The following is a 26,698-nucleotide window of genomic DNA, read 5'->3' as shown; positions in this document are numbered from 1 at the left end:
GCGCGCGCTAAAATACCAACTGGAGGGAAGTGCGGGGCCCTAGGTGTGCCTGCCACCCCTCCTCAGGTGATCAAGACGCAACGCTGCAGCACCAGGAGTTGTAGTAGCAATAGGCAGCGAAAACAGTAATCCTGCATCCTCCAAGCCCTGTTCCGCTGTGACCGCAAGCAGCAGCCACAGAAGCAGCTTCTCCTCTGCCTCCTTAGAGCACCAATTACGATCTCAGCGACCAAAACAGCAGCATACGACTAGGAGCTGCAGCAGCAGCAGGCCTAGGCAGACAAGATTGCGCTATGGGCTGTGGCTTCAGCTCTGGTGCGTATACACATATTTTTGGTCTGAGCCATGTCGGTGTTTATGCCTCCTTAAGTGGTAACTTACGCCTGGCACTCTTTTTTGCCGTGCTCCTTGTTTGTGTGTGTGTATGTGTATGTGTTACAGCGCACTCTGCGCAGGGCGACCCGCAACTGAAGGTCCAAAATGCCACCCAGTAAGCTCTCAAAAGCGGCAAGAAGAGCACTAGCAGCGACATCAGCATGAGGAATTCTGAATCCTACCAGTACTAGAACCAGCAAATGCGCGCAAAATTAGATGTGTTGGATTGCTCGTTGTGTGATGCGCAGAGGGACTTCCTCATCACGTCTGAGTTTGGAAGGAAAGATCGTATGTGACCCCACATGCTTCCCAGTGCATAAAGACAAGCCTTCCCACCGTAAACGCGTTTGAAGGCCCTTTCAGGCTTCCACATTGCATTTAGAGGGCGTTTTTTTGCTCGCTCTCCCTTACACCCGAAGCCTTTGCTCTTGTGCACAGGACCCCCCCTGGCGCGATCGCAAAGTCTTTGCTTCTTTTCGCGCTTGTTTGGTTGGTGTAGGTGCTGCTTGGAGACAGCGGCGTAGGGAAGAGCAGTTTAGCCCTGCGCTTCTGCAGAGGCCGCTTTCCACTTTACCACGAAGTGACGATTGGTGCCGCCTTCCTTCAACAAACTGTTAGGCTTGACCAGGGTCCGTTGCTGTGGTAGCCACTGTCGATCATGCAGGCTTTGGTATTCGTGCTTGCTTATGACGGTCTTGAAGCGCTGGTTGTGTTACTGGCGGCGCTGTTGTTGCTCTTGTGGCAACTGCTGCTGCTGCTGCTGCCCGCATGCTGCCTGCCTGAGGAGTTTTTCAGTGAAAAGCCAAATTCCCCCATTTCTCCGATGCTTTAAGAGAACTTCGTGCCAGTGCTGCTTAGCGTTGCGCTGTTGCGCCATCGATTGTCTCTGGACTTTCCGTAGTAGACTGCAGCACTGGTGCTTCGTTAGCTGCTGGCACCATGAATACAGCGATCTCTTTGGTTGTTTCTGCTGTTACGCCTCCTTCAGGCAATCAGCTGAAGCTGCATATCTGGGATACAGGAGGCCAGGAACGCTTCCGCGCAATGGCACCCCTCTACTACCGAGACGCTGCTGGAGCTGTTGTGGTCTATGACATCACGTTAGCCTCGCCTACCCCTGCTGTGGCTGGTTTTGCTGCCACGACTGCGGCTGTTGCAGCTGGTTCCGCTGCTTTTGCGTCATGGCAGCGGCCTCTGCTTGCTTTGAGGCGCAGAAGATGCGTTTTTCGTTCAAGACACCACGAGCGGGAGTGCGGCTCGGAGTGCTGTTGCGCTGCAGGGCGCCCTCCTCCCTGGAGGCCGTCAAATTTTGGACAAAGGAACTGCGGCAGCATCTTGACTACTGCAGTATCACTGTGGCAGCTAATAAGTACGACTTGCTGGAGGTTTCCGCTGAGGGAGGGCTCGAGGAGCAGCAGCAGCACCACGAGCCAACGACTCTTCCTGCTGCTGCCGCCGTCGAAAATGAACAGGACCGGAATGACTTAGTTGAGATCATGCGAGGGGTTGAGGTAAATCTTTATTACTCTTACGGTTCACGTGTTCATGGCTGCTTTCGAATGCGCAAAAATCTAGGTTTGAGGGCATACAGCTGCTGTGTCTGAGTTGCCCAGGAAGTCAAGAAGTACTGCTCTGCTAACCGCTTCGAGTTTATTGAATGTTCTGCAAAGGTGCGCAGTAGTAGCAGCAGTCCCTATGGCTACAAAAGCCAGCAGCACGTTGCTACCTTGGCCCCACAATGAGGTTGGAGCACTGACAACCGAAAAGTGTATTTTCGTAGAGTCTCTTTTTGACTGCTCATGGTATTTTGAAGTGTGCTGGTGTGGCTGCTGCGTTTGCAGACGGGGCAGAACGTCAATCGGCTATTTGAGGACTTGGGTATGATATACAGTTCCATTCTCTGTTGGGTATTGGAAAACCCGTGCACTGAGTTGTAAGATTTATGGCGTAGGTTTTTTATTGAGGATAAGGCACGATGACCAGCGAGCGAGATAGATGACGCTGTGCTCCCCCTGTTGTGCCGCAGCCCGCAATGTCTTTGCACACCTGAAAGACGCTGCCGCTGTAGTAGACCTGTGAAGCGATACGAGAATGCTGCTGCTACAGCTGCAAACGAACTCTACGGAGCTGCAGCTGCCTGTGGCGGCCACTGTTGGTGCTGCTACGCCAGCAAATGCAGAGAGGAATGCTGCTGCTCCTCTCTTCAAGGGTTGCTGCTGGTGCGTCCGTCTCTCCCACAAGGCAACCCGCGCACGCTCCCCAGCCACCATGCAGTATATAGGACCAGTAATTGACGTGACGCAGGACTCCACAGCACGAAACGGCAAGGAGCAACTCCCTAAGGGGCACCTTCGCAGCAGAAGGTGCCAGCCCTCCCCGTTTTGCCCCGAGAGCCACCAGCAGCAACTGGAGCTTCTGTCTCGGCATTTCCCCTTTTTTCATGTACTACGTAGGAGTGAGTGACGACAGCTTCCTGTTGAGTCTTCTCTAGTTGAGGCTTTTGCTTGCTGCCCCCACATTTCCCCACACGGATGTTACGCTAGCACGTATGCTGCTGCTACCCCACGTGCCCCTTGAAGGGCTTTTTGCGCCGCCGAAAATTTTTCCCTCCACTCACTAAGTTCGGCAACCTCACAGCCTTGCAAGAGCCCTCCTAAAATTAATGCCCCCTTGATGTGGCAGCATAGGCCCTAAGTAGACCCACTCATACACCATAGTGACCTCCACGGACGCCTCTTCATGACTGCCTGCCTGTACCCCGGTTTCTCCTGCGTCACGTTTCCTCCCCTTAGCAACAGCCAGCCTCATTCTAAACTGCCTCCTCCCCTCACATTCATATTACCGCTCTGCAAGCCAGGGGCCTCTACAGAGACAGCTTGGGGCGTCATGCACTTCAAGAGACTGCACCCTAGATTCAAAAACTCTAGCTGCGTTCGCTAGATGACGTCCCTCTTGTAAGAACAGTTAGCAGCCCCCCGTTGGACTTTCTGCAAAAGCTCATGTTGATCCGAGTGCTTTGCAGCAAGGCAACAGCTTGGAGCAACGTGCAAGAAACAAGAAAGGCCTCCCCGTCGGTTGACACGCCCCCGACCTCTTGCCTTCAAATGGCACCGTCTTCTCTGAGCACAGCCGGTGGCTGTGGCCTATCCCTCCAGTTGTACAGAGTCATGCATGCGTAGACGTACATAGAGATACGTGGGGTAGACCAAGGGGCTATCTCCAAGTCAGGGCTTTCAGGAGCGCTGATGCATTACTTAGGGTTCTTGAGAATAAGGATGACGGCGTCTCCCCTGAGGAAGAGCTTGGATATGAATCTGTCCCTGTTCACGACCTTCTGCTTCCTTTTGCCGCCCCCCCTTGACACCTCACTCCACATTTCTCGCACATCTGTAAGGAGCAGATTGCAGTGCCTGTCGAACGCCTTCACTCGCGCCAACAACTTTCTGTTGTTGCGGCAGTTGATCAGCACTTGGCTATTGTCCAATACGCAGCGAGATAAAAGAGTCAAAGGTCCGCCCTCCTGAGCCACAACAGTGCAACGAAAATTGCAAACATAGAGGTATGCTGCTTGTTTCTAACGCTGCCTGCAGCCCTGGAACCCGATGCATACATGGCTGGCACACACACAACGGCACGACCCCTGGACTGCATATTGACACACAAATCAGTCAACGCCATGAACTGAAAAAGCTACTACGGGTTGGGAATGCAAGGAGTACTTACGGGGTTATCGCGGTTGACCATAAGGGCTGCGCCCTTGTCGCCTTCAGCCGCTGCCATTGTGCGTCACTAGGGTTCGGTGCGTCTGTCTCTGTGCAGAAAGCCGACATAGCACATCATGGACCTATGAAAACACATTGTCAGCTCATGAAGCTGGGGCAGCAAAGCCCCAAGTCGAAGTCCTACACTTCGGAAAAAACTCTTCAAAACTCGGCGATTGCACGGCGCACAGACAGACGCTCGGGGAGCCCTGAGCCCTCCGCCCATTCGACTGCCAATGCCATCAGTGCAAGTGGCCCTCTGTTGGGTACCTCTGTACAGGCGTCAACGCGATACATATGCATAGTGAGGAGGGGCATGCAGCAGGGCGATTATGGGGGCTTCTGAAAGCCAATGAAGAGGCAGCATCCGGTCCCGCGTGTTAGTTCCACTCACTTGAAAGAGCTGTAAGGCGATCGTTACAGTGCACTGCAGTGCAAGAGCGACACGAGAGAGTATGCCTCCAGCGCGCTGACACGTGAGGCGCGCGGGGTTGATACGGTGAAGAGGGGCCAAGGCTGCAAAAGGAAGAAAGAGGAGGTGTTCTTCCCGTTCCTCTTATTGTTGCACTTATAGATTTGCAAGAGTTTTTCCTTGAAAGGAGAACAAGAGGAGCAGCAGCGCCAGGGGAGGGGAATCTGCAAACAGCATCCGCCATGGCAGCCCCCCAGCTTAACTCGCGGGGGGCTGGGGCCTCGCGTAGCTTCTTGGTTTGCGTTTTTGCTGCTAATCCTTTCCTTGTATGCTCTAAGCCATGGATTCTAAGCGATGAAATAGCGTCATTTTCAGCTGAGCGGTCTGTATACGGCTGTGTAGGAAGCCTCGGGGATCGACTCGCTGGCCACGCTGCTTCTATCCACAAAATCCACGGGGTGACCTGCTGTCAAAGGTTTCCAGCAGAGCGTGTACAGACATGTGTGCGCCGTTAAGGTGACTCAAGGGCGGGGCATCTATTTCTTTTATTCCAGAGGAGAATGCCCTTGCTGCCCGCGACGTTCCTGCAACGTGGCTTTCACTAGTCGCTACCTTCGCCGTCTCTACTTTCCCACCTTCAAAACTCGAGAGGGAGAGAGAGAGAGAAAAAGCCTGGGTAAAGGAGCGATATGGTGGCAGCAAGTAGTTCACGCCGTTTGTCACAGCCAAAGACGTCGGACGCAGCAGCGACGTCGTCCTCTGGAGAAGAAGAAAAGGGAGCTTTTGAAAGGGTCAGGAACAAGGGCCGAGCAGAGAGGCAACAGGCACAAAGTCTGCACTGTGCAAAAAGAAACACAAGCGCAGCGCAGTTTCACCGAGAGAAGCTCAGCCTTTCGCGCTTTCCAAGCTCCTCACAAAGCTCTGCCCAGCAGCCCCAGTACCATCCACCGTCTGCCTATTTGGCGAGGCTCTAGGCTACGGCCTGTACCGCAGCATGGGAGTCTCCCTGAGGGAAATTACAGTCTACGATTTACCAGATAAGATATGCCTCATCGCCCTTAACCCGCAGTACCACCTCCAATCACAACAGGCAGCTTCTGCGTCAAGTGGCAACGGTACTGACTGCGGAAGCCTTAGAGGTCACTGCTGCAGCTGCACATGCTTCGGCCGTCTGCTGACACTCAGGAAGGCTGTGCTGAGTCCAGCAGCAGTGGTAGACGCCACCAGTAAGAGCAAGAGCAGCAACGTCGACGACACCTACAAAAACGACAGCATCACTGACAAGCCCCATGGCAACAATCGTGGCAACAGCAGCAGCCTCGACAGCGGCTTCATCCGCTGCGAACAGCACTGCCTTTCTACTGCAGGAGCGTTCCACTCAACGAGAGACATGCTGCGGCAGCAGGAACGCATGTACGTACTACAGCTGCAGCAGCAGAGCCACAACGCAGACTTCCTTCAGCTGAGGCTGCGACCACACAACCAGCAGCAGCAGCAGCAGCAGCAGCATCAAGGCGCTGAATCTGATGTCTCGGGCAGCAAAAGAAGTAACGACGACGCAAGCCTCATTCTGACAGACTGCCATACTCTCCAAAGCAGTATCGAGAACGGCAATTGCAAGGCCACTGGGGGGATCTGTGGTTTGAATGCGTGCTGCTGTTTTGCTGCCTTTCGCATTTTCGGTATTCTAGGCGCGATTCGACTCCTCTGCGGCTATTATCTTTGCGTCGTTACACACAGAACCACAGCTGGTGCCCTCCCCGACATAGCTGCAGCAGCAGCGGAAGAGGGGTTAGACCCTCTACCCGTCTTTGCCCTCGAGGGTGTGAGGCTTATACCCCTGTTTACTTGGCAGTGGGGGGACGCTGTGCAGCTTCACCACGCTGCGGCAGCCGAAACTGCTGCCGCTACTGCTCTTGAGCTGCAGCAGCAAGTCTTCTACAGTGGGAACCACTCGGGATGCCCTCGAGTAGGAGTGTGTTGCAGAACTGCGGGCGTTGATTTTGGAGAGGTTCAGCTTCGAGAAGCCTCAGGACAGGATGGCACTACTAAGGGCTCAGCCTCTCCCCCTGAGTTGTTTGAGCTGCAGCAGCAGCAGCAGCACTTCAGTGGGCTGCAGCCGCAGCAAATAGCCGACTTTAGGCGGATTCTGGAAAGGGAAGCAAAGCTTTGCTACCTGCTGCTCTCTGGTTTCAGCACGTCCACACACTCCCTTCTCTTCTCTGAACACATCGACCTCACGCTTTCGCTGCAGCAGCAGCTGCAGCTGCAACAGATCCAGAAGCACCAGGACCATCCGGTAAGATCTTGCATCACATGCGGCAGCAGCAGCAGCTCGAAGGCACTCCCACGAGGCTCTGCAGGGCACTTCGTTTTCAACAAATTTCTGCTGCAGCAGCTACACCAAAAGGCGAGTTCTGCTGCAGGACCATCTCCCTCATGTGCTCCATGCGATGGTGACAGCCGCAGTAGCAGCAACCCCGATAGCTGCACGGCTCGCCACTGCTGCAGCGGCTGCAGCTGCTGCTGCTGCACGCCAGCGGGGAATGGCTGCTGCTTTTCTGCGTGGCAGACCATAATAGTCCAAGGAGGACTAAAGCAGCAGACGATTGCTATCGCCCCTCAGCAGCAGCTGGAACGGCAACAAGAAGAACAACAAGGGATTCAATTCTTCCAGATATCCGTTCTGGCGCGGCGTTCGCAGTTTGCTGCTGGCACTCGATTTTACAGCAGGGGACTGGAGCGGCCTCCTATCTGCGCAGACGCTTTTTCTGACTGCATTTCCACTACCAGCAGCAGCTTCTGCAGCAAGCCTTTGGGTGTTGCGAACGAAGTTGAATGTGAGCAAATGATCTGGAGAGTGCTGCCGCCTCAGCTAAAGGCGCCAACAGCAGCTAGAGCCTCAACACAGGCAGGTGAAGGGGCAGCAGCTGTAGCAGCAGCACCTGTGCAGACATGCGTTACTGAGTCTCCGCCTCGTGATCTGTGTGAATCATCAGTCCCAGAAACAACGGCTCCTCCTCAGCAACACCCAACATCGACAACAGCTGCAACTGCAAATTTAGCAGCAGCGGCAGCGAGAGCAGTGGATGCGGCAGCAGCAGCTGCATCTCGTCCTGCTGAGTCTTATTGGCGTTTTGCGTCCACCTGCGCGTCTGTCGTTTTCGTGCGTGGCTCTATTCCGCTCTATTGGCGTCATGAGAATGTCTCAAGCGCCTTGCTATCATTTTGGATGCCTTCCTCTACCACGTGTATAGATTTGTCGGCACCCGAGGTACACAGCTACTTGAAACAGCACTTCCACTGGCTGCTGCAGCGCTATGAGCAACCTCTATTGCTGGTAGATCTCGTCCGGCAAAGCCACCCTGTAGAAGGGAGGCTAAGCACGGCATTCCGGGAGGCCCTGGGCCTCTGCGTTGATGAATTCGCCGTCCATTTACACCTGAGTAAGGAGAGCAGCAACTGCAACGGCAACAGCAGTTTCGCTCCCGAAGGGAGCACTCCAGGATGCACATCCAGTGGCTCCTCCACAATTGCTGACGAGGGGGTTGCTGCGGACGGAGGCAAGGCCGCACACCAGGAGCAGCAGCGGCCATTGCCACATGTCAAGTACTACAATTTGGATTGGCACGCCCGTAGCGAATCCGTGGGATTTGATGCGGTGTTTGCTGAGCTCGGACTCCTCAGCTCCCGGCTGTTGGAGCAAACAGGTTTTTTCCTTTTCCAGCATTCGCAGCAGCTGCTGCCACAGCGGCAGCAGAAGGGTATTGTGCGTTTCAACTGTATTGACTGCCTGGATCGGACGAATATTGCGCATGCCTGCGTCGGCATTGTTGCCCTGTATGTACACCTGAGGGCACTGGGAATCGTAAGGTCAGAGATGCCCTGCCCTCACCACTGCTTCGTGGCAGGTGCACATGAGGATGCCTTGAAGGCCACTGCGGATGGCTTGTTGGTACAACAAGACCAACACGCGAGACGCGTTTACGCAGAGAAGCTGCTGATAGATCAGAGCGGCTTGCAGCCAAAGGAGCAGCGACTGCAGCAGCAACAACAGGGCGGGGCCTGTCTTTCAGTAGTTGAAGTGGCAGCAACATCAGCATACGAGGAACTGGGTAGATTTGGGGAGTCGACCGTAGCTTTCCCCCCCTTTTCTCGGATGGCGGTTGATAAGACAGCAGGACCTTGTGCTTCCTCTGGTCCTACAACTGGACAAGCAGCTGCGGCTTGGCGTGTGCCTCCTGATGAACTGTTGCCTTCATCTGGTTACTATCACCTTTCAGGCACTACCGAAGCTGATCTAAGCCCCCCTGCAGCTCTTGCGTCGCAGCTAGGGTTCAGAAATGAGTCGGGGCTTGTGGCTGTTCTAGGAGATCTTTGGCGAGGCATAGGCGACCACATCTCCATTCAGTACGCAGGGTCGCCTGCACTGCATGCAGCGGAATTTCTTCTGGATCGTGCCACTGTTGCCACTCCACGCGGTCTTCAGCAGCAGCAGCCCGAGCGGCGGTTGTTGCCAGAGAAGACAACGCGCGGCAACGCAGCATCAGCAGCGGCCTCAGAGTGGGAAAAGGTGATAACAGGCATGCGGTATCGGCCGTGGACTGCACACTCCAGGGCGAACGCTTTCTATGCTCTGCAGAGGTGTGCCAAGTTGTCTGCTGCTGATGATATTTTAGCATGTAGCTAGGGAAAAGATTCACGTGGTTGCTGTGTACAGGCTTTTGAAACTTGTAGATTTTGTTATAGTATTGAGGGCAGAGTGGGCAAGCCAAGGAGATTCCATTCAAATACTGGAACTCTAGTGTTGTGTACACAAATTGGTGCAGGATCTTCCAAAAGTTAGCTCTGCAGATGGGCGTACGATGCACAAGAAAACTGCCTAGGCAATGCGTCGTGGTTTTTCGTTTTTGCTTCCTTTATGTCATTTCCTGCGTTTTGCATGGTGGCCGTTTTTCAGCTCTGCCTTGTGGGGTAGTGATGCTTTTTCGTATTCTTGTTGCGTGCTGCTCTTTATTTTGAATCTCGGTACTGCATGCGGATTTGTGTTCTCTATTGGTTCAGCTATTGCAAGCTGCGAAGGCAGGGTAGACCCGGATACCTGATCATCTAGTTTAGTTCATACTCGTTTGCGTGTTTCGGTCTTACACCTTTCGGCGGTGTATACAATTGTGCACACTGCAAAACCCTGGCTTGTGGCACGTTGCAGATATGTGAGCAACAAGGTCTTCGATACTGAAAGGCAAAGGGCTATCTTCTTACTAACCGGAGCGTTTAGGCCCTCTCTAAACGGTCCTGACATATTTTCACTAGATTGTTCTCAGCAGCAGCTTCCTTCACACTTGCGATCAGCAACATCTTCAGTGCCCACAGGAGACGGAACCAACATGGCAGGAAATGCTACGAAGTGTGCAAAACAATCTGATTTTGCAATAACGCCCACCACTGGCGCGAGTTACTCGACAACAGCCTCAGAAGAGCCAATTTTAATACAGGCGAGAGTAACAGAAACGGCAAATGCAGCAGCAGCAGCAGTGGCAACAGCACGGCAGCGGGGCAGCAGAGACACTTTTGAGGCTCAGTAACTCTCCTCGAGTTCTGGCGCCAGGCTAGCGATGTAAGTCCACTAGCTTGAACGTATCAGTTGTTTCAATTCAGGATTGTACCTTTAGACTGCTGCTACTGTGCATGCCAGTCTCTTCTGCTTGCCAGAAGGCTTCAATCTAGAATCTAGTGTGCAGCAGTGCCTCTCCGTTCAAGGGCCCTTTCGGCGGCCTTCAAAGCGCCTTCATCTGTCTGTCTGGCAGAGGGAGAGACCCTCATTTTTTGTAATCTTTCCTTGGCTACACCCAACCGATGTTGACGAACAAATCGCCCACGTCGTCATTCGGGCGTACATATGCTAACTATATTTTCCTGCATCGATGAATGTATGCGAAAGCTTCAGAAAGAACATATGAGTATATATTTAATCGAGATATCACTTTCTTCCTCCCAGACATGCAAACGTTCGATTCAGTTTGAGGTGATGCCGCGCAGCAGTCACACATGCGTCGCGAGACGTGTCCATCCCCTTCCTTTATTGGATGCACTTACGTGCAACAATGAGTTCTAGGTGCATGTATATCTGCTTACGACTCCTTGATTCTGCCTATAAATCATAAGGAAGAAGGAGCCTTGCAGTCAAGATACGGATGTATGGAAAGGAACGGAGTTCAGGCCCACTGACATCATCCCTTTCTGCTCAGTCACGTGTTTCTACACGCAACTGTTCTTCAGTGTGCGTCAGCAGAAGCTTTGATGTTCGTCTTGCCTCTCAACATTAAGAATAATATAGGGCGAGGTAAGTGTTTGCGAAACGCCTGGGCCTAAGCTCCTTACCTCTGCATTAATTAACCCATGGTCGTTCGTCGGTTCCCTATCCCACCGGTAAATATACAATTTGCCAAGTGCGTAGAAGAGCAGCCAGCATGGCTGGTGTAAGTGCAGCTTTGGCATCACTGAACTCCGCCACCTATGACACGCACCTTGGGCTATTTGGTCAGTATGGAGTCTCTCCTGCGTCTTGTTAATGTAACAAAACTACAGCTCCTCTGCTGCCTGGTGTAGAAAGTCAGCATTTGATTCGCGCACATCTTGTCAAGAGTCGCCAATACTTATATTGTGGCTCTATATATATATATATATATATATATATATATATATATATATATATTTCGGAAACCCTCTCAAGCCTTTACTAAATAGGTCATGTGTTGCTGGCCAATATATTCCTCCTGGTATGTTCCCACTATGAAATTTGAAACGCAATACAAGGTCCATGCTTTAAGGCAGCTTTTTTGTCTCCTCCCAAAAGTGGCTGGCTCCCTCCTTCCCTTTAGGAAATGAGGTTCTTGGCCATAGGTGCGGAAAGATATGTGAAGTTAAATTGCTGCGTATTCTGAGCAGTCTGGGCATTCGCACACCCTTGTGTACATTAGCTTCGCACAGGTGCATGGGGTATCCTTGTGTTGGCCGAATTAACCCTGATCTGCAAAAAATTGACTGGGAGCCGCCAATCTGCGATATAAACAAATACACAGGTACTACCGAACTACCTTACGTGTAATTATGGTCAATGCATGTACAGCTTATGCCTCCAAAGGCTTGACTTGAGAGGCTGTGGGTTCCGACTCGTTGCGGCCGTGCTTGCTTATTTGCCCTAATACTTCTTATTGTGGGCAGTCGTCAAATTGCCGCCGCTAGCATCTCTACGGATAACAGTCATTTTGTCTGGTGCAGCATCTTGTCAATGGAGTGCCGGTGAAGTTTATTCACAGCATGGAAACTTATCTCGGAGTTTAATTATGTCTTGCACAAATGCTCTTTCACTTGAGCTGAACAGCTTCAGGCTCAGTATATTTTTTTCATAGCGCGATCTTACTGGCTTTCACCTAAGCAGAGCGCACAGCTTTCAAGAAAGTAATATGCATTAGCGGCAGATCGTTTCCATCCGTAACTCACCACGCCGCTTCAGTCTGCAGCAGCGTGTAGTATGAGCCACTGCCCAGTGCAGTGGCTCAAGAGCTAACACCAGGAAGCAGAGCTCTTTCTTGCCGTTTAAGAGCTTATTTTAAGCTTCTGTGGTATGTCTATGCTTCCATAAATGCATGCACAAAGTCATTTTGTCGCTGTTTGGCGGACTACATTAGATGATTCCAGGATTCCTATCTTCGTCGGGCTTTCCAACGCAAAGTTTCCAATGCTTTTGATTGTGGATCTGCTTAGGGAATGGAATGCAGGGGTTTTAAGCTATTATTCACTGCGAGGCCTCCCTATCGGTCCAGCAATGCTGCTGATAATAAATTTTGCTTACGTATGCCGAAAATTCGGCTTTTCCTTACAGCTTGTATAAGCATGCGGTAGCGATTGAAAGGCTGGACTCCTGAGCATGTTCCTTCTCTGACACCCCTCCGTCTCGCTCCCCAGCATAAGCAAGTAGCTTATTTCAAGCTGTCTTCATACTCTAGGTTCATGTTCAATATGCTGAGAGTACGCTAAAATGCTCTCTTTGTTTATTGGCAGAGTCCTTGGCAGTAGGTGCTATTCAACAACTTAGACGCTTCCAGCACGAACAGAATTTGCACCAGCCGATCATTCCAACGAAAAATCAGTGAACTAGTAGAGGAATTAATGGAGGAATGAATAGACGAGGTTTTCAAAACAGCCAGCATAAACCAGATTATTTGCTCTACGCTAGTTGTAAAACCCCTTCCCTTCTTCAGTCAGGCGAATGACTCTCTTCGCCTGGCTGTCAGGATATCTAAATTGTTTTTTATGCTTGCAAAGCGTGTTTCCTTGGACAAAACAAAAGCAGCCCATCAAGGAGGCGTTATATGAAGAGCCCGCAGTTCGACTTCCTTCTACGGCAACAGATGTTCTACAGATAGCATGAACGAATTACACTTGTTTAAAATTAAATGTACCTTTTAGAAGGACCACTCGTTAAAAAAACGATGTTGACTATGCTTAATCAGCACACTGCTCCGGAATGACGCCCATGACCGCTTTTGTCGAACACCCAGACGTGAGTAGTAGCGGCTGCACCTAGGCGGTGAACGTACAAACCAAGCGTATACGCAACTCCTAGAGGATTTGAATGGCTTATTAGCGTGCCTGGATGGGACACTAGCTGGCTTTCTACGGTTACACTAATTACGTGGCCGCCTCAAGAAACATTTATTCATCCATACGGCCCCAGAACTTGGCCTTCGGATTGTGTACAGGCATTGTAGCTTACATGAAGTATTGCCTAGAAAGTTTTGACTTGCTTATATATCGAACGAGACATTACTTGCTCTGTTGATCTAGGCTACGCCAGCTAACTGTTAGCCCCCTGTGGCTTGGCTGCTGGAAATCTGTTTTGATGCAGCATGACAGTTGGAGCTGGAAATCTAAGGCCTATGTAGAAAAAAGCGTTAGTCTCTTTACTTGCTTCAGTACGGTTTGCTGCAAGCAAACCTTACGTGTACCGTAAAGTACCATCGTCACGCCGAAAGCGTGAACACCCATGGAAAGCTTGCAATCAAGCCTATTTAAGCAGCAAATTTGGACAAAGACGTTTTTCCTCCCTCATCTTTGTCGAAGTCACTACTATCGTCTGCCACCAACGCTGGTGTCAGAAGATGCTGGAGTTCACGGCGCTCAACCCCGGTGAATTGCACGGACTGTCCCCTTCGTCTCGTAGGCACAATAACATTCGCCTGACCAGCATCAGTGAACGACTGTTGATGTAGTCGCGTAGAAGAGGAGACTCTATGCAAGCTTCTACGGGGAGGTGGCTCTAGGAACGGTTGAGAAGGTCTCATATTCGAACGCCTTGGAGGCGCATTCGCAGTAGGATGCGTAGTGAACGGATATTCGTTTGATAGATATCCAGAATCAGCACCCGATACCATGGAATAGCGCATCGTGCTGCTGGAGCCTGCAACTGGGATTTGCGGAGCTGCACCAGATGCTGTTAATCCAGTTGTTGAGTCTGGCTCACTTCTGCTAGATGCTCTGCTATCACATTTCCCCGTGAAAGAGGCTCTAGCACTGTCCCGCAAAAATAGAGTATTCTGTCCCTCTTGACTAAGCTGGGCAGCAGAAGCTTTACCTAGCGTGCCAGTGTGATCGCTAGCTGTTCTTGTATGGTCTTCTGCTAGGCTGATAATATACTCACTGACTGTACCTCGGCGCACTGACTTTGGCCGTTCCCTCTGCGAATGGTGATCAAGCTTCTCGTCCTGAAGCAAACGACTTTGGCAAGTACGCCTACTAGATGAAGAGCTAATTTGTTCACTCTCGTTGTTTCTCGGTGATTGTCCTCGAACCGCACGCTTCAAAGCACTTTTCATTCTTTCTTTGGGCTGTGACAGCTTGGGTGGACGAGCAAATGTACCCCTGCGTGACAGTGCCGTACTCATGCGAACGATTGAGCCACCACCCTTAATACCACGTTTTCGACGGAGAGTACTGCGCCGGTGATCTGTCCTTTCCGATCTCCTTGCACAAATAGGGGCTGCCGTCTCAAGAAGAAATAATAGGTGCTTCATGTACATGAGCTGCTCTGTTGCAGTGTTGCGCTCCAGAAGCCTCCGAGTTCTCCAAAAGGCTTGAATGTTCAATGCGGCAAGGTAATGTAAGACAGTAAACTCCGATGCTGTACCAGAAATGTCGCTGAATCGTTTCATCCAAGTACTGACAAATCGTGGGTTAAGCTCCACCGCTTGTCGCTGCTGCAACAGGCCTACCACAATGGGCGTTTCCTTGTTCTGGGCGTGTGCCTCGCAAGCGCGGCATGTGGTAGTGAGTACTACGTCTCTGATGTGTACGCTGTTGTTGCGTATAGGAAGGGAGTAGGCTGCCAAACTTGCAAGAATCGCATGCATACGTCGACTTCCCATTTCACAATAGAGGTTCTTATAGCCGATAGGTGCTGGGATCTCCGTGAGCACCTGCACAGCTACGTGGATTGGAAGCCAGCTAAGCTTCATTTCTCGTAGCCTCCATTTGTTCATCAGCTCGTTGTGCTGCTGCGCCACTTTCCAGAGCGATTGGTTTCGCTTTGCGTCGACATAGCCTTTCAGCACCGTGCTCATGAACACATTCATTAGTAATAAAAACGCCACAATAGTGAACGTGACTGAATACACCATAATTGACCACCCCAGGACTGCATCACCCTCTTTATAGTAAAATGCCCGTCCCTGAAGCATAATATCGTGCCAGTTTTCTCCGGTACAGCAGGACATCAGGAGTAAGATACTGTCGAGCAGGGAAGCAAAGGTGAAGTGTAGCTTCGGGTCGATGGGTGCATCGTAGAACAAACATGTACCCAGCAGCCCATAAAAAAGAATAATTCCTCCAAGGACCAGCAGGACTCGACGAAGAGCAGCAAACACATTGAGCATGGTGATTGAAATGACATGCATAACAGGTAGACGGTGGCAAATGACATACGCAACTCGAACCATCCTAAAGCCCACCGGCCACAGGGGTCCTGCAGGGAAAGCAGTATTCAGAGAGGTTGACAGGGCAATAATCAAAGCTACTAAGGACAACAGGGCAATAGCAAAATCAAAAACATAAATGCCTTTTTCAAAGAGAGACTTTCGCAAAACCAAGGCCCGAAAGCACTGCTCAATTATATATGCCACGACAAAAATAGCGTTTGCCCAGAAAATCCAGTTCTGGAAGCTAGGAAATCTCCAACGCAAGCTGGTCTCTGCCCATGCACCGGTTGCGGTCAAGGACAAGCACGAAGCAACGGAAACGATCGCTACAGCTAGGTCGACCTGTTTGCTCGCAATGATTTGGCTCAGCCAGTCTCTGGCTCCCAGCCCCTCGGCACGCATCATACCGCCTCTTCGTTTTGTCACTTCAGCTGCTGCACTTGAATTAAAGATAGCCCGCTGCACTTCATTCCAACGGAGAACTGTAGCACTCCGGACGCCACCTGTGTACTCCAGGTTAGCCTGCTCTTTTTCCAGCACGTCAACGATGACGCCAACAAACAAATTCATGACGAAAACACTTAGCAGGGCAATCACTAAAGAGCACAGTATAATTGTTAGAACGTGGTGGCGATCGCCCAGGTCCAGAATTCTTGTCAGTAGGCTTGGCCACCCTTCGGAAGTGGTAAGGATAAATACACTCAGAAAGCTCTCGCTAAGGGATGTGATGTTGGCATACGCCAAATACACAGATGGGGGTTCTCCTGCTACAGGTCCAAGCAAGTAGCGAAAACTGACAGCAAAACATGTGAGGAGTAAGACAAAAATGAAGCCTAAGTTCAGGATTCTGCGACCGGCCACCTGCATAGCGAGCACCAGTCTATGCGTCCCGGTCCCCTTCCAGAGGCGTAGTAGCCAGATGCATCGGAGAACTCTCGTGCACTGCGCAAACCTATACCAGGAGCTTTGAAACATCAGTTCATTCATTTTCCCTTTACTCACTGACAATGCCGCGATCAGCCAACACCACGCCAGAGCTTGAGCCACTGATTCTAAACAGTTACAGCGGGAACTAAAAAACGGAATACCTTCGCGGATGCTGCTTATGCCAAGCCGCAGAAAGATATCTGCTGTCAGTGCAAGTTGGAACCCCAGCTCCAGTATTGTGTGCATTTTCCAAGAAGTGATACTTTTTTTCATGGCGCATTCAATTATCAGTTCCACCAGCGAAGCTATTTGGAGCAAAAGCTGAAGCCAGCCAAAGCCGTTGATTCCGCATACATTCCGAAGATGCTTTAAGGCTGCGTGCCATTTTGCAAGTACGATATGCATCCAACTTGGCATCTGCCGCTCTGGTTTGCGCTGTTGCATGCCGGTGTGTGCCTGGCTGCGCCGCCGAAGCGTTATGCTGGTGGCTGATCCGGATTTACTTCTCAGTTCCGCTAGGGAACTGAACCCTGAGGTGTTAGCTGGGTTATCTCGCTGCACTGGAGAGCTGGTAGTGTGGGAATTTTGTTTACCAAAGGGATCACTCACCAAATGGCTTACATAAGCCATCTGCAATGCGACGCTGTGTGGGTCTATTGGTGTGATCTGTGCCAACCCCACTTTTGCCGCCTCAATTAATGCTATGCGCCCCTGCCTAATAGCGTCCCTAACTGCGCTCCAAAACATGCTGCATAGCTCCCGAAACTGCAGCTCCTCAGCTGATTTATTTTCACCTGCTCCAGGCGCTGCGCGACACAAAGACATATACTCTGAGCCATGCGATCTGCAAGCTGGTGGAAGAGAACGTGCTTTGCGGGGTTTCACCCCATAAAGGATATGTTCTTGCTATGGTGCAGGTATACTGTTGCAGCTACTACGTGGTGTAGACTGACCAGGGAAATGGGTATCATTGCCTCTAAATGGCTTTATTTTACGGTCTTAATGTGCTCACTAGCTAGACACGATTTCGAGCCTGCGCAAGAAGCGGGCATTGACCTAGTCTCATCACCTTCAACAAATTGTACCGCTGCCTTAGTGGCAATGTCCAGCTTCCGAGACTCGACTAACAGGTAGTCCAAATGCAACAGGGCACCTGAGTTATTAATACGTCCACGAGGAACAGTTTCTTCCTTGTTTTTTTCCAGTACTGCAATTGAGTGCCGGCCGGATATTCCAGACGTGGCAGTTACCGAGTTTTCAAGAGTGTGGTCCAGATCATGGCCAGCTACGGCCCTGTCAAAGCCTGTATCATTTATTAATCCTTTGTTATTGGGTTTGTCCGACAGGACGGGGATGTCGCTGTAACTCCGGCTGCTGTGTCTGTCTCCTGTCCATGAAATACTGCCGAAGCTGTTCCGTGTGGCCAAGCGGTTGCTCTTCAGAGCCACTCTCTTGCAAATATCGAAAGCAAGGGACGTTTTGCGCGCGAACTCCCCGAATGCCTTTGCAGATTTATCGTGATCTGACCCTGCAACGAAGCCATGTACCGAATAAAGGGAACAGTAGACCCGCATGCCTTTTGCCTAGATCACGCTATGCTGAATACCCTAAATAAGGAATATGCTGGCAATAGTTGTTTTCAAACAGCAGATGGCGTGGCCTTTCCGAAGCATTAGGCAGTATACCTAGCAGAATAGCCTTTATGAGCTCGTCTCGCTGAGCATCGGTGCTCATGTCTACGACTGCGTATAACGCCTGAGCGTTCTTGCCCTGTAAAGCATCTTCCGCAGGCATTTTAATGCCCGCATTTCGGCATGTAGCAATGAAGTTTGCAACGTGCTTCACAGTAAGGGATTTCTGAGTCCTTATAAATTGTCCAATCATAACTGCTCCATATAAGTTGAAGATTACGCAGTTCAACGCGAGTAATGCAATGTACAGGAAAGTGTTGATTGCTGTCACTCGAAATGCACCAGACAGAACAAAATCAGACAACTGCCCCGAATCAAATGTGAACTCAGTCCATTCTCTACCATACACCTGAGCGAATTCTCTGAAAAACAAATCCCAACCTTCGCCAGTCAAGATTGCTGCCAAAAGGAGTAGAGCATTGCCGGGGTTTTCGAAGTTCAGGTATTTCGTTACACTAAGGCTCGCTCCCTCTGAATGCACTGACAAATACTTGGAGTCAAAGAACAAGAACAACCCCAGCTGTGCCATCACAGCGCAAGAGTAGATGAGTAGTAGTACGTACGGAAGTAGCGCGCTGTGTAAAACCCAAAGCATCTCCGCCGTCATTCTGAGGGGTGGAAAATACTTCACCAACTTGAAGAGGCGGAAAGGGCGCATCAACGAGAAAACAACGCCTATTGACATCAAGACCCCATCAGTTTCTACCATTGTCGTTCTGCACCCAGACAGGTGCGGACACTTGGCCAGCGCATACACTCCATCTACCACAGTCAGGCATGCCATAAGAATGTCCAGGCAGATGAATCCGTCCTTGAGCCCCTGCCTGCCGAAAGCAAGCACTAGTACTAGTGCTTCGAACACAAACACCACGCTCGTGAGGATGTAAATAGTGGTATACATGATACTCGTGTCTGTGCCGCCTTCAGCCAGGAGAGACACTGTATCTATGGCAACCACAGTCAGCATTGTCAGGGGGGTGAACCGGTGAGTGGCTATGCGGAAGGAGAAAGCAGTGACCTCCGCGTAGAGAAATTGCAAGCGATTTTTGAGCTGGGGGAACTGAAACTCGACCGCTCTGTCTGCTTGCCGTCTGAGAGCGCACAAGCGCTCACGGAAAGTTGGTTTTCCTTCCTTCACAAGTTCATAATCAGCTTCTGCCTTAAAGTCTTCAGTTATTGGGAGAAGCGGGGACCTGAGCTTGCTTGCAGTTTCCCAGTTCTGGCTCAGTTGTACCATGAGATACTTAATCCAATCAGTTCCCAACAGCTGATATACCCTCCACTCTGCTTCCCGTAGGATGGCGGGGCGCGTTGCTTGCTCCGCCTTTGCAGCGTCAAACGCCTCCCAAAGCACTGCTATAGCTAGGTTCATTAAGAACATACCACCCACCACCACCAATGCAGGAAACGCAATGTAGGCTACAACACCGGCGCTGCTGTGATCACCGTCTACTTGGCGCTGCATCGTGAGTGCCCATCCTTCCAAGGTAAATCCTTGCAGGATGGTCACTGCTGCTGCCCCTAGTGTGTGGAGGCCAATCACTCCAAAGGCCGCTTCTTCATTGGTTTGAAGTTCACGCCATGCTCTGTCTTGAAGAAGCCTGCGATCTTCAGCAGTGCATGAGGAGGTCACCGAATACAAAAACAAATTCCGACACTGTGTACCTTCTCTGCAAGGTGACTTGTCGGAACAAAAGCGGAACTGAGACTCGTCAACATCCCAGAAGAAACTGTCAGCAGAACAGGAGTCGCTCGCTTGTACTTCAGCTGGCAACGGTAAATCCGGATAGCAGCGGTACCAGCAAGTGAACCCATAGAAATGCAGAAGCACAATTAGTACCAATACCGAAAATACCAGCACAAGCACGCATACAGCCACTAGGTCTTTGGCACTGCGGGCTAGCTGTGAAATTGCTGAGCGGAACGTGCGACATATTCTTAGCAGAACCCATGCGCGCGCATTCCTCAATATGGCCAAAAATGCCAAAGAACCTGAGCTGTGCGTCCACCAGCCTGCACCTACCCCAAAGCAGTATAGCACATCCGCCGATATGTTCATTAAAAAAATGCAGTCCAGCCACCCTGACCACGACCGCAGATAGGCGTGCTTCGTTGACCAGACGCCCCGAGAGCCGGCACCGGTGATGACTAAACATATAGGCCCAAGAAGCAGCAAGATATTGCTTGTCCAGGTCAGGAAGGGAGGTGCTATGTTCGTTGCACCCAGTGCTGTCACAAGGCAGTCCAATAATACAGTAAGCATCAGCAGTGCCCTTGAAAGCCGAGAATCTCGTACCTTGAAGCAAAACACACCCCACTGCCCTCTAGCTGCTGAGTATTCCAGAGGCGTTACGGCAGCTGATGTACTTATAGATAGCAGAGAGCTCAATGCTCGGCTCCGCACACTGCTGAGCCGGTTGTCAGTGCGTTCCGTTCCTTGAGTCACTCCGCTAGACTCATGAAGAGGTCCTGTGTGGCTGGACATATTGAATGTCTCAGACTCAAATGACCTTTTATCTGGGTTCGCCATGGTGGAGTCAGCGGGGGACGGTTGAAAGGTGTCGTTGTGGTACAGCGGCCGTCGAGGAGGCGTTAGCTTGCCTACACGTCAGGCCGCTCCTTCGCAACCAGGATCTCACATATGACAGCCAAATCCGTATATCAAATCTGGCAAAAAAGACTGCGCATAGGCCACTGAGCGCACGATATTGTCGCAGCCACGTTCGGCACGGTTTTCGCTGGGCGGTCGGGAGGAGATCCCCCAACTCGAGCCAGCGAGATCCAATCGACGCTGCATCCCAGTTTAGCACCTGTGTCTTTCAGTAAGTGTTATTTATTTTCTTTCGATTTCTATGACATCTGTGACGTGCCCTGCTTCAGCCACTTCTCAGAAGCGAAAGACACGTATGTTCAGTGTCTACCTACTCTGCCAGTGCTTATGAGGATGGTAGTGAACTGCTAACAAGTGCGTGAAATCCAGGTATTAAGTATCAGCATAAAGGTAGAGAATCATATTCGCTGACCTCCTAGTGGTTGGGCCACCGGGGCTGCCCACTAGGTGCATGCGTTTGGCACTGAACAACCGAGCCAGTCGCCGGACGCATATTTACAGTAACATTGAATTGTTCCACGCAGAGAAGGCGTGAAAACATCGTTATCCAAGGCCTTGGAGAAATAATTCTAGTCGTTACAAAAACTTTTGGAGGGATTTTGAGAAATTAGCCTGACCATTTGCTCACGACATATTTCGTAGCATAGAGCATGGTCCATTACCAGTGAAGAGATCCATCACTGATTCCACCTATATACAGCTTTGGTTGCGCTTTTGAGTGGAGTTTATATTGACAGAACCGTTATATAGTACAGTGAATCGCGTGGTGAATAGGACACCTGGTTCGGTTTGCTACATCTAGTCAAGTTCTGTCACAATGAACAAGCAGAAGCAAACTCCATCAGACAGAGCAATGGCACTTCCAAAGCGCGTGGGAGGTCATCGACGCTCATCTTTAGCCATATTTTTTAGGGGGGAAGAGCTTCAAGAGAGCGACGATAACCAGGTACTGCATTCCATCTCGGCTGTATGAGGGTACCCGTGCCAGCAGTCTCAGTGCATCCAATAGCGAGCAAAAAAGTGAAAGTGAATTCGAAATGTAGCCAAGGATGCAGTTGTCTTGATTTATTATCACCACTCATGCCTTTTTACGATGTTCAAAGTCGTGGAGTCTCTCCTCCCATAGATAGAAGGCAGAACTGCACGAGCTAGCCTCCAACATAATATTGCTGCAGGCTAATCAACGGTTGAAACCGAAAGATCAATTACAATTGAGTCCAGAAGAGCTTCGGCAGCGCATGCCACCCAACACCTTGTATCCCAAGAATCCTCGAGCGCCTCAGAATATTACTCGTTTTTCTTTCAAAGAGAACCAGTTCAAGAAAGAAGGCGATGTTGATCAAACTGTGTTTCACTTATCGATTGAAAGGTAGCTGTGCACGGAACCATGCAGTGCCTCGCTTCACCACATGCCGCTCGTTGGGTAGGACCCGGTGATTGGATATATCGTCACTGCACCTTTAGAGGACAGTGCCGCTGCATCAACAGCCTTTAACAATGCCATAAAAGCCTGAATCATCGAGACGCGTGGTGTTTAAAGGCATGCTTACCTTCTTGGGGGGTGAATAACAGTTCAGACGCCTTGCATTGTACTGGCATCATGCAGCACCCTGCTGTTAAAGGACAGTGCGGAAGCAACGGAGCAGGAAGAGCTTCTACGACTTCGAAAAGAGGCAGCAGAACTTCGGAAGGAACTAGAAGCTGTTGAGGTGTCAATTGAGGATGATGGTTGTATGGCATCATTCCTGCCAAGCGAGCTATTTGAATCAAAAGCTTATCTAGTTATATCTTTGACCGGCTGCGCAGAATCTTCCAAAAAGTTGCTTACTTGCTATTCTAAAGACTTTGAATAGGATTTGCCTCGTGGTGTTGCTTCACTGCAGCAACACAGGATGAAGAAGGACGCGTTATGCGGAATCAATTTAACAACGTGGATCGAGCCACCCACATTAGGAGCCGCGCTACAGTGTACTTGTTGAAATAGATCACGCACACATAGAGCCCTAGTTTACCTTGACCTTAGACTAACAGTAAGTTTAAACTCTTTCATGAGCCATGAACTAAATAAACTTGATGTGTCTTATCTTTTTCCAGAGAGAGGAGCTGTTTTACAGTGCCACCTCCAAAGCGCACTTGTTGTGGAACTGGTAAGCACTACCCGAAATAGCAACCAGAAATGTTGTGTGTCCTATTATGCTCATATTCATATGGACCAGGTAGTTGTGTCCACCACACTCGTATCACTGACTAACCGTGGGGCCGGTTGTGAGCTTTACAGTGAACCGCTGGATTATATGCGATGCCTATGCCAAGGAAGCAGAAATGCAGAACCGAAAGGAAAGCGAACTTAAGGTACTGACGAGTAATTGTCATTTCGATCATCACTAATGAGCTTAAGGCAGCGGCGAGAATCAGCGTTCCAGTACAGTATCCTTCCCGCGGAATGCACTATGAAGGAACACCCACTTAAGCATGGCATTAGGCCCACCATATATATTTTAAATGTTGGGTTTTGTGCTTCTAGCCACGCATAAGGCATCCACTGTCGCTTCTTCCACATGATCCACTGAAGAGCCTAATGGGCTCGGAGAAGTTCAGATGGTCTCTGAAGGTGAGGAGTTGCTTGCTCTTGCCATCCTAGTTACATAATCTCGGCCTCGTTGAGTAAGATACCTCTTGATCTACCACCTTAGTAAAAGAGCTCAATCTACAGCGGCATTTAACCAATAATTGTGGAGTCATGCATCTACAACCATTTACAGTATAGCGTCATTGCGGTTGCCGAGGGCGGTGTTGATTACCTTCACAGTGAAAGAGTTTCACTGTGTTGTATGCTACTCTAATGGCGGGCGTTCGCTTTTATGTGCAGGTTTTAGAGCGTGTAGTAAGCTTCATCGCTCAGCTTGAAGCATACCGCGAGTTTCAGGCTACAGATGAAGACGCATGTGATACATCTTTAAGTGTAACTCCGATTTGGGAGCTCCGATTACCTCGAATAAAAGGGAAAGACGCCATGGCTCTTCAGTGGAATCCATATTATCATGACCTTCTTGCAGTCGGATTCGGTTCGCTTGGCACAATTGGATGCATGTTCAGAATCATGTCCTGATGCTTCTGCTCTCAGTGATTTTACTCCGTAGTCTCAAGTGTCTTACGCCGCGGGTCATGTGGGCATGACTGTATAAAGGCTTTGAAAATGTTTAAAATGGCTCAATTCGTATAGTGGTTACACACTTTTATATCTGTAGACAATGCCAGCTGCTTGATCAGCAGAATGCGCTGTTCGTGCGTAGGCAACTACGAGTACGTACAGCAGGGCACCGGCTATGTGTGCTGTTTTTCTCTTAAGAATACATCCCATCCTGAGTATTTTTGGAAGCTTGATTCTGTGAGGCTCACTGGAACCGCTAGCGCTGTAACCGGCACAAATCGTAGGTACTGGTGTTAACTTCACATAGAATGAATATCCTTTTCAACAGCTTAAAAAGTTGAACGGTTCAGCACACGCAACTTGATGCTTTTAAAGGATTGGCACTGTTTTTGAGTCTGCGTACCTCTTCCTACCTACAGAAAGTTTGCAGTTTAGACTGGCATCCACTACGACCGTCACTCTTGTGCGTGGGGCTTTACGATGGCAACGTTGCAGTGCTAGACGCAACGGCACCAAGCAAGCGACCGTGGCATTTATCAACGGTGAAAACAGGGAAACATATTGACCCTGTTTGGGGAGGTGAGTTACTGCAAAGAACCATGGCACTTTCAGCATGCAGTAGCAGTCTCTGTAAGCCAACACGACCATCAGCGTCAGGACGGCAGCATTTTAGACTACACTGTTGATACATGCCGTGCACTGTCCAGCCTGGCGGCAGTTCTGCGTGCGCTGTTTCATCAGTACGCTGGGATGTCGACACATCCACAAGTCAGCTGTCCTTCATTTCCGTGTCGGCGGATGGTTGTGTTATGCGCTGGACTCTCCTCAAAAACAAGCTGGAATCTGAAGTGGTAAGTGCAACGGTAGATCAGCACTCACATAGGCGACCAGCAATTTTCATCAATTACAAAAATCCCAGTCTGCTGTCGAAATTGCCAGATGCTAAACTGGGAGAACCGAGCACTGAGATCGCCCAAGTGATTTTTTCTCTGTAAATGTGTTCGAGCTTTTCTGTGAAGCTCCTCACACTAAAGCGCGATACCGGGGCATTAGGAGGCGATGCGGCTGGAGTATCTGAGTCATCAACTACTCTTTCGCTCGCAACTGGACTGTGCTTCGACTTCTGCTCCGCTAGTCCGCAAGTGTTTATTGTTGGGACTGAGGAAGGAAGCATACTCAAGTGTTCAAAGGACTACAGTGGCCAACTTTTGAGTTCATATAAAGGCGCGTTCTTGAATGTTTGGGTACACCATCTTTATTGTAGTATGACAGCACAAAATCAAGGCACAAAGCCCTTCAGGTGTAGTATGACCGCGTGGAAAAGCTGTGGGGTACGCCGGCCCCCCCATATGAAGCAGTTCACTGCTCTGATGTCCTTCGTTTTCCCAGGACACAATATGCCCGTACATGGAGTGCATTGGAATCCGTTTAGTGAACATATTTTTATTTCGGCGTCAGCTGACTGGCATGTTATGATTTGGGATGACCGCCTACAGAAGAATATATTTACGCTGGACTACGGAACGGTATCACTTCTGGCAGTATCCTCATATGCACGAGGCATATGGGTAGCCTTTTTGACATTTAGACAGTAAATAAAAAAATTATTAAGTAGCATAGCACAAAGCTTAGCTGTGAAGGACCAGCCTCGAGCTGGTAAAACAAGCAATGGCCCAAGAGGTTGAGCTACGTGGATTGTTTGAGGTCGCATGCTGTGATCAGCCAATAAGTGACGTGGCATGGGCTCCTTACAGCTCAACTCAATTTGCTGTGTTGACGACAAGTGGAATGGTGAGACCAGATACTGGCATAGCCTACCAGTGCGGCACGCCCTTGAAAGCTTGTACTAAAAAGTTCCTCTACCCTGCCAACCAATTCCCACGAATGATGAAATATATGTGCCGCTGGAAAAAGATTTAGGCTGCGCCTACAAGCGAAGCGCAGGTTCAAGACTTGCATAGAATCAACAGTGTTTCCTTGAGTTTATTCCAACCTTACACCTCCATGAAAACTGAGCCCGAGAGTGCTGCGTACAGCTGCATGTGCACGACTTGACCATGCATAGGAGGCTTCCCGTTATATCTCAAAAAGTATGTCACAAGTAGCACAAAGTTTTCATCAATTAACGATCTAAAGATGAGCGATTTGTCTAAGTGTTTGTAGGCTGGTAGCTCCTACAAAGTGTAGTGAAATATCAGCTTTTGTGGAGGGGCATTGGCACCAGCCAGTAGGAGACATTGCTGCTGATGTGTGTTGAGTACAGTATGTCGGTATTGCCGACGATTTGCATGCCTGCACGTAACTTTCTGCGCAGGTGTGCTGTGATGCTGCTGGCACACGAATTTGTTTTAATTCACGGAGCTTGGTTCTTGCAATCGCCCAGACAGGGGGCTCAGTGACCATCGTTAAGCTACCGCAGAGGCTTGTGACAATTCCAGTAAGTCATTAACTTGCCTCCCTACCGAGGCCAAATGATCACAGTATCTTAGCACCTGGGTCGTGTGTATTTTATCTAATAGAGAAGAATATCTCACTCGTTTTGTGCTAGTTGCATCATACTTGATAAACTTGTCTTTAGGCCATAACTTTGATTGATATGTGTCGTTTACCTACTCTTAATTCTATGAGCCCTTGAGTCGCTTCCTCCAACTTCAATTCCAGCATACATAAACTACTTTATACTGTTCTTGGTCGTCCTTGTTTGTAGACTCCTTCAACCCACTGCATTATTTAACAGTACTTGCCAATTAGCGTTAGTTACTCTCCTTGACTTCTAAGCAATGGCACATTTAAT

General features: G+C 50.0%; 4 protein-coding genes across 4 annotated transcripts; 3 read left to right on the top strand and 1 right to left on the bottom strand.

Annotated features, from left to right (window-relative positions):
- The first annotated feature begins 293 nt into the window (after positions 1 to 293).
- Positions 294 to 2,454, top strand: LOC34620520 (ras-related protein RABF1). Its single transcript, XM_026334680.1, has 9 exons — positions 294 to 315; positions 442 to 490; positions 624 to 663; positions 875 to 1,004; positions 1,364 to 1,475; positions 1,655 to 1,886; positions 1,989 to 2,045; positions 2,217 to 2,253; positions 2,402 to 2,454. Exons 1-9 carry the CDS (start codon positions 294 to 296, stop codon positions 2,452 to 2,454), a joined length of 732 nt encoding a protein of 243 aa, XP_026190465.1.
- A 3,088-nt stretch (positions 2,455 to 5,542) lies between these two features.
- On the top strand, positions 5,543 to 11,120 carry LOC34620523. The gene is made up of 6 exons (XM_026334679.1): positions 5,543 to 7,004; positions 7,101 to 7,535; positions 7,614 to 9,192; positions 9,758 to 10,049; positions 10,221 to 10,291; positions 11,006 to 11,120. Exons 1-6 carry the CDS (start codon positions 5,543 to 5,545, stop codon positions 11,118 to 11,120), a joined length of 3,954 nt encoding a protein of 1,317 aa, XP_026190464.1.
- Positions 11,121 to 13,622: 2,502 nt separating this feature from the next.
- On the bottom strand, positions 13,623 to 20,591 carry LOC34620524. The gene is made up of 3 exons (XM_026334678.1): positions 18,137 to 20,591; positions 17,485 to 17,979; positions 13,623 to 17,320 (listed from the first exon to the last, which is right to left on the bottom strand). Exons 1-3 carry the CDS (start codon positions 20,403 to 20,405, stop codon positions 13,623 to 13,625), a joined length of 6,462 nt encoding a protein of 2,153 aa, XP_026190463.1. The 5' UTR covers positions 20,406 to 20,591.
- Positions 20,592 to 21,570: 979 nt separating this feature from the next.
- LOC34620525 (dynein intermediate chain 1, axonemal) lies at positions 21,571 to 25,499 on the top strand. The gene is made up of 10 exons (XM_026334677.1): positions 21,571 to 21,699; positions 21,929 to 22,122; positions 22,360 to 22,484; positions 22,637 to 22,721; positions 22,848 to 22,900; positions 23,032 to 23,105; positions 23,623 to 23,818; positions 24,646 to 24,755; positions 24,924 to 25,128; positions 25,294 to 25,499. The coding sequence occupies exons 1-10, from the start codon at positions 21,571 to 21,573 to the stop codon at positions 25,497 to 25,499; spliced, it is 1,377 nt and encodes a 458-aa protein (XP_026190462.1).
- Positions 25,500 to 26,698: the final 1,199 nt, after the last annotated feature.

The sequence above is a fragment of the Cyclospora cayetanensis genome, unplaced genomic scaffold (assembly GCF_002999335.1).
Source record: "Cyclospora cayetanensis isolate NF1_C8 unplaced genomic scaffold, CcayRef3 CcayRef3_contig_48, whole genome shotgun sequence".
NCBI classification, from domain to species: Eukaryota; Apicomplexa; class Conoidasida; order Eucoccidiorida; family Eimeriidae; genus Cyclospora; species Cyclospora cayetanensis.
Note: the sequence above shows the minus strand (reverse complement) of the source record. Positions and strands in the feature narration are given on the sequence as shown.

Excerpts from the sequence above, each read along its gene's own strand:
- LOC34620520 (XM_026334680.1), top strand. The coding sequence starts at position 294 with ATGGGCTGTGGCTTCAGCTCTG. Across the intron at positions 316-441 it reads GGGCTGTGGCTTCAGCTCTG|CGCACTCTGCGCAGGGCGAC; the intron begins GTGCGTATACAC and ends TATGTGTTACAG. Across the intron at positions 2,254-2,401 it reads TCGGCTATTTGAGGACTTGG|CCCGCAATGTCTTTGCACAC; the intron begins GTATGATATACA and ends GTTGTGCCGCAG.
- LOC34620523 (XM_026334679.1), top strand. The coding sequence starts at position 5,543 with ATGGGAGTCTCCCTGAGGGAAATTACAGTCTACGATTTACCAGATAAG. Across the intron at positions 10,050-10,220 it reads CAATTTTAATACAGGCGAGA|ACTGCTGCTACTGTGCATGC; the intron begins GTAACAGAAACG and ends TTGTACCTTTAG. Across the intron at positions 10,292-11,005 it reads CTAGAATCTAGTGTGCAGCA|AAGAGCAGCCAGCATGGCTG; the intron begins GTGCCTCTCCGT and ends CCAAGTGCGTAG.
- LOC34620524 (XM_026334678.1), bottom strand. The coding sequence starts at position 20,405 with ATGCTTACTGTATTATTGGACTGCCTTGTGACAGCACTGGGTGCAACG. Across the intron at positions 17,980-18,136 it reads CATAAAGGCTATTCTGCTAG|GGTCAGATCACGATAAATCT; the intron begins GTATACTGCCTA and ends GCTTCGTTGCAG. Across the intron at positions 17,321-17,484 it reads AATGCCCGCTTCTTGCGCAG|CACGTTCTCTTCCACCAGCT; the intron begins GCTCGAAATCGT and ends AACCCCGCAAAG.
- LOC34620525 (XM_026334677.1), top strand. The coding sequence starts at position 21,571 with ATGAACAAGCAGAAGCAAACTCCATCAGACAGAGCAATGGCACTTCCA. Across the intron at positions 23,106-23,622 it reads GAAAGGAAAGCGAACTTAAG|GTTTTAGAGCGTGTAGTAAG; the intron begins GTACTGACGAGT and ends TTTTATGTGCAG. Across the intron at positions 25,129-25,293 it reads ACTTTTGAGTTCATATAAAG|GACACAATATGCCCGTACAT; the intron begins GCGCGTTCTTGA and ends TCGTTTTCCCAG.